We start from the raw sequence: 6,463 nt of genomic DNA, 5'->3' as shown, positions 1-6,463 counted from the left end.
TGTTATCAGTATTTACTAATTATTACTACTATTACAAGTACTAACATCTTATAGAAGTGTTATTATCATTTATCCTTCTTATTATCATTTTAGTATAGCAGTCATTATTATTAATACTAGTACTACTTGTAACTATATTCTATATTAGTATTATATTATTATTTTCCATAGTCAGTTACTGTTACTACTTACTGATTTCGTTTACCATTTTTTTCATAACTTCTATTGCTAATTAGTACTAATATAATTACTATTATCATATAGTAATAATAATAACAACAACAACAACAACAACAACAACAACAACATTATCATACTACTATTTTTATTTAATCGCTTATTATTTTTGTCATCTTTGTTGTCCTTGTTATTCATCACTTTCTTTTAATTATTTTCTTTTAAGTACTACTACTACTACCACTTTAGGAGTTAAGTTCAGTTTGTTTTCTTTTTAGAATTTTGAGTAGTTTATGACCCACTCTTCTATAAAAGAGTTGGTCAATTACGATCCTGAAATTGAAAGATCCCTTCGATTGCGCAGGAAAGGACAAACGTCTTCTCAAACAATAGCTTGTGAAGAAATGGAGAATCAGGAAGTAGAAAATATCAACCCGCGCGAAGTACCACCACCAGTCCAAATAGAGGATCAATTTGATGAAGTGGCGCTAAGGCCAGCAAACAGAATCCTAAGGGATTATGCTAGACTAGACCAGTTTAACTGTGAATCTAGTGTTAGGAAGCCCCCAGTGGCAGCCAACAACTTTGAAATCAGAACCGGCCTGATTCAACGATCCAACAATCTTGTATTTTTACTGGAGATTCAAGTGAAGATCCACATAATCATCTAATTGATTTTCTAGAACTAGTTGAAACTGCTAAGTATAATGGAGTATCCCCTGAGGCAATTAAGTTAAGGATATTTTCTTTTTCTTTAAAAGGAGATGCTAAGACTTGGTTGCGAAGTTTGCCTCAACGATCAATTACCACATGGGACAAAATAACTCAGAAATTTTTAAATAAAGACTTTTTTCCTGCTAAAACCACAAAGTTAAGACAAGACATATCTAATTTCTTGCAAACTGACACAGAGTCAATTTATCAAGCTTGGGAAAGGTTAAAAGCAATGTTAAGAAAAAGTCCACACCACGATATTCCTGAACATATGCAGTTGTATATTTTTTATCACGGGCTAAAACCCTCTTCTAGAAATGTGATAGATGCAGCTGCAGGAGGTTCAGTAACAGAGGAAGCATTGCAATTGTTGAATGAAATTTCTGAGAATGTCATCCAATGGTCATCTGAGCGTATAATTATCAAGAAGGCCGCTACAGTAAATCAGGCAGATGTTTTAAATATACTAACACAACAGATTGTTTCTTTGGCACAAAAGTTTGAATCTTTTCAGGTGAATACACAACAACCAAGCCAGTCTGAAGTTTGCGACATGTGTGGAGGAAATCATCTAAACCATGAATGCCAAACAATCCATTAAAAGTATGAACAAGTCAATGTTATCGGCTACAAATCTTACGCTTTTGGAAGTTCAATGGCACATAAACATCCAGGATTTCAATGGAGCAATCCAAATGGCGCCGAGAACTCTCAAAACTTTCAGAAACAACCTGTACAGGGTCCGCCCGGATATCAGAATCTAAACCGAGGGCAATTGAATTTTAAACCTTATCAGCAAGCAGCCTCATGTCAACAAAGGCCTCAACAAGCTCACCCAAGTCTTGATGACCTTATGTACAAGTACATTAAGGCCACTGATGAAAAGATGGAGAGTCAGACTTCTGCCCTTAAAAATTTAGAAATTCAGTTGAGCCAACTGCAACTCTTGTGTCAGAAAAGATTCAAGGTCCCTTACCAAGTAATACAGAGAAAAATTCAAAGGATCACCTTAAGACCATCACCTTACGGTCAGGTAAGGAGTTGGATGAACCCTATGCAGACCGATCAGGACAACCGGTAGATAAGGGTAAGAATGTTGAAACACCCTCTAAACCACCAGAAGAGAAAGAAGTCAAGAAAAATATTGAAAAATTAACTCCTCTCCCTGTGACTATTCCCTTTCCACAAAATATGAAAAGAGAAAAGCTTGACAACCAATTTGCAAAATTTTTGGAGATTTTAAAACAAATTCACATCAATATTCCTTTTACTGATGTGTTGTTACAAATGCCTTCATATGCCAAATTTTTAAAGGAAATATTGTCAAGTAAAAGAAAATTAGAAGAAGTTTTTGTGGTAATGCTTACGGAAAAATGCAGTGCTATACTTCAAAATAAGCTACCACAAAAACTTGGTGATCCAGGCAGTTTTACAATTCCATGCACTTTGGAAGGAGTATATTTTGAAAAAGCACTGTGATTCTGGAGCTTCAATAAATTTGATGCCATTTTCTATCTTTAAAAAGTTAGATCTTGGTGAAATAAAAGACACAAGTGTTTCTCTTCAGTTTGCAGATCAAAGTACTAAGAAACCTAAGGGAATAATTGAAAATGTACTCGTAAGAGTAGATAAGTTTGTTTTCCCTGTAGATTTTATAGTACTTGAAATGAAAGAATGTCCTAATGAACCAATAATTTTTGGTAGACCATTTCTTGCTATAGGAAGAGCAATTATAGATGTTCATCAAGGACAATTAATTTTAAAAGTTGATGAAGAAAGAGTCATATTTGATATGCAAAATATACTAAGATATTCAACAGATGAAACATCATCTTCTTGTTTTTCAATTGACATGATTAGTTATCTTACAGATGAATTCAAAGATGATCAATTAATTCCAGATTCAGTGGAAAGATGCTTGATCAAATCAGGCACCACACAGGATGATGATCCCACCATCAAAAGAGAAGCTGAAATATTGGACAAAGATTCAGAAGAAGAAAAGATGAAATCTGAAAAAGTTCAATCAAAAATTGAACTCAAAACTCTCCTTTCTCATTTGAAATATATTTATTTTGAATTATAAATTATTTCATCTTCTCTTATTGCAGAACAAGAAAAGAGTTTGATTAAAATATTGAAAGCATACAAAGGAGCCTTGGGGTGGACTGTAGAAGATATTAAAGGGATTAGTCCGGCTATTTGTACACACAGAATCTTCATGGAGGATAGCTACAAGCCAATAGTCCAGCCGCAAAGAAGATTGAATCCAGCAATGCAGGAAGTAGTGAAAAAAGATATCGTAAAGTTGTTGGCAGCAGATATTATATACCCCATTTCTGACAGCCCGTGGGTAAGTCCCATTCAGGTAGTACCAAAGAAAGAAGGAATGACAGTTATAAAAAATGAAATAATGAGTTCATACCTACCAGGACTGTTATAGGATGGAGAGTCTGTATTGATTACAGACGTCTCAATGACGTCACTAGAAAAGATAATTTTCCTTTGCCATTTATTGATCAAATGTTGGAAAGAATTGTCGGATATGGTTTTTATTGTTTTCTTGATGGCTATTCAGGATATAATCAGATACCAATTGCACCAGAAGATCAAGATAAGACAACCTTCACATGTCCTCATGGAATATATACCTATAGGATAATGCCATTTGGTTTGTGCAACACCCCTTCTACATTTCAGCGTTGCATGTCAGCAATTTTTGCTGACATGACTGACAAATTTCTTGAAATTTTTATGGATGATTTTACACTTTTTGGCAAAACATATAAGGATTGTCTTAACCACTTGACCTTAGTTCTTAAAAGATGTGAAGAAACAAACTTAGTTCTTAATTGGGAAAAATATCATTTTATGGTTACAGAAGGAATTATTTTAGGACATAAAATCACTGCTAAAGGGATAGAAGTTGATAAGGCTAAAATTAATCTTATAGCAGGATTATCCCCTCCCACAATTATAAAAGGCATTAGGAGCTTTCTAGGTCATGCAGGTTTTTACAGACATTTCATAAAAGATTTCTCAAAGATTTCAAAATCGCTGACTAACCTCTTGATGAAAGACATTAAGTTTGATTTTTTAGGTGAATGTGTGAAATTGTTTGAAACCCTTAAGGAAAAGTTATCAACTGCACATGTAGTTGTGTCCCCTGATTGGAACCAACCTTTTGAGGTCATGTGTGATGCTAGTGATACAGCGGTTGGAGTGGTTTTAGGTCAAAGAAAAGATAAGATATTCCGTCCCATTTACTATGCGAGTAGGATATTGAGTGAGACTCAAGTGAATTATGCCACGACAGAAAAAGAGTTACTAGCAGTAGTGTTTGCGTTTGATAAATGTCGTTCCTATTTGATAGGAACCAAGGTCACTGTTTTTACTGATCATGCAGCTTTAAAATACCTCTTAGCTAAGAAAGATGCTTGACCTAGATTATTAAGATGGATTTTACTTCTGCAAGAATTTGACCTTGAGATAAAGGACAAAAAAGGGATAGAGAACCAAGTAGCTGACCATTTGTCTAGATTAAAAAACCCTCCCCTTGAGTTTTATGAGATAAAAGAAGAATTTCCTGATGAACAAATTTTTTCAGTTAACACAATTGTGACTCAACCATCCTGGTTTGTAGATATCGCGAATTACTTGGTTGGAAAGTGGATACCGCAAGATTTCTCCTACCAGCAAAGAAAAAAGCTTATATCTGATGCAAAGTATTATCTGTGGGATGAACCTTACTTATTTAAAAATTGTGCAGATAATGTCATTAGAAGGTGTGTACCTGAAGAAGAGATGAATAAAATTCTATATCACTATCATGATGGAGCAATTGGAGGCATTATGCAGCAAATCGAACGACTTTTAAAGTTTTAGAGGCCAGATTCTTCTGGACCACATTCTTTAAAGATGCTCGAGCATATGTAGCACAATGTGACAGGTGTCAGAGAACAGGTAATATCACCAAGAGAGATGAGATGCCTCTACAATCAATACAGGTATGTGAAATATTTGATGTTTGGGGAATAGATTTTATAGGTCTTTTTTCTTTTTCTCACTCTTTTGAATATATCCTTGTGATTGTGGATTATGTGTCAAGATGGGTTGAAGTCATCCCCACAAGGAAGAATGATGCTCGTACAGTGTGCAATTTTCTTAGAAATTTTTTTTACTAGATTTAGCACGCTGCGAGTCATCATTAGTGACCAAGGAACTCATTTTATCAGTAGGCAATTTTCTGCTTTACTGTCAAAATATAATATGACTCACAAAACAGGAACACCATATCATGCTCAAACTCAAGGGCAAGTTGAGGTTTCCAATCGCGAGTTAAAAAGAATTCTTGAAAAAATGGTTGGAATCTCAAGAAAAGACTGGGCTTTAAAATTAGATGATGCATTATGGGCGTACCGAACGGCATTCAAAAAGCCAATTGGAACATCTCCATATAGATTAGTCTTTGGAAAATCTTGTCATTTGCCCGTAGAATTAGAACATAAAGCTTTTTGGGCATTGAAAGCATTGAACTTTGATTTAACCTCCGCTGGTAAAAAGTGATTTATTTAGGTTAATGAATTGGAAGAACTGAGATTGGGAGCCTATGAAAATACTAAAAATTTTAAAGAAAAAACAAAAATATGGCATGACAAGTTGATCCGACCAAAGAGTTTCAAAATTGGAGATCAGGTACTTCTTTACAATAGCCGACTCAGGTTATTCCCAGAAAAATTAAAATCCAGGTGGACAGGTCCTTACAATGTTATAGGCGTTACTCCATACGGGACAATTGAAATTCAGAAAAATGGAGGATACAAATTTAAGGTAAATGGTCACGGGCTAAAATTGTACTTTGGAAGACACTTTGAACAACATCAATCGGTTACTTTGATAGACTGATGAATTCTGCAATTAATAAGTCGAGCTGACGACGTTAAACTCAGAGCTAAGATACAAAACCCATAGCCATTGAGGGAGAAGAAGTGGAGCCTTATAAGCCCGACATAGATTTGGGTAATTAAATGCTTAATCAATTGATCTGGTCAATATCCAGGTTATTGTACAACCAGGACATCTCATGAAGGCCTCTACAAAAACAGAGTCACATGTGCAGGAGTAACTCCATGGTGATCGGTATGCCTAAGTAATTGGTTGATTAACCATTTAATGAATCAATTCAAAATGTTGGCACAGGTAAATTTGTTGGTTTATATTTAAACCAGGACCAAATGACTGATAAAGTCTTAAATTAGTCAGTCTATTACATATAAAAACATGTGTTGTCACACACTCTTTCAAGTTTTTCTTCTCTCTCCTATATATATATATATATATATATTCATCTTTTATTTTATTCTTAATTATTGTTCTTGTACAATATTAAAGTTTTAAAATAAAAGTTTACATATTTTTCAAGCTTAATTTTTTTTATGCCATATAACTTCCAAGTTTGTGATTTCATTTTTGTGAAGGCAAGAACGAGTATCTCCAAATTTGAGAAAGTGTTGGAATTGAGAAGCATTATGATCTCAACAGGTAGAATCAATAAAATTCTGGTAGAACTTGC

General features: G+C 34.4%; 1 protein-coding gene across 1 annotated transcript; it reads left to right on the top strand.

Moving 5' to 3' along the window:
• Positions 1–470: 470 nt before the first annotated feature.
• On the top strand, positions 471–3,020 carry LOC138868844 (uncharacterized). Its single transcript, XM_070146416.1, has 5 exons — positions 471–777; positions 861–1,405; positions 1,496–1,924; positions 2,315–2,911; positions 3,003–3,020. The coding sequence occupies exons 1-5, from the start codon at positions 471–473 to the stop codon at positions 3,018–3,020; spliced, it is 1,896 nt and encodes a 631-aa protein (XP_070002517.1).
• Positions 3,021–6,463: the final 3,443 nt, after the last annotated feature.

This window comes from Nicotiana sylvestris, chromosome 5 (genome assembly GCF_000393655.2).
Source record: "Nicotiana sylvestris chromosome 5, ASM39365v2, whole genome shotgun sequence".
Lineage (NCBI taxonomy): Eukaryota > Viridiplantae > Streptophyta > Magnoliopsida > Solanales > Solanaceae > Nicotiana > Nicotiana sylvestris.
Note: the sequence above shows the minus strand (reverse complement) of the source record. Positions and strands in the feature narration are given on the sequence as shown.

Coding starts and splice junctions, on each gene's coding strand:
- LOC138868844 (XM_070146416.1), top strand. CDS start 471: ATGACCCACTCTTCTATAAAAGAGTTGGTCAATTACGATCCTGAAATT. Junction 1,406..1,495: donor AAAAGTTTGAATCTTTTCAG/GTGAATACACAA, acceptor ATCCATTAAAAG/TATGAACAAGTCAATGTTAT. Junction 1,925..2,314: donor GACCATCACCTTACGGTCAG/GTAAGGAGTTGG, acceptor TTGGTGATCCAG/GCAGTTTTACAATTCCATGC.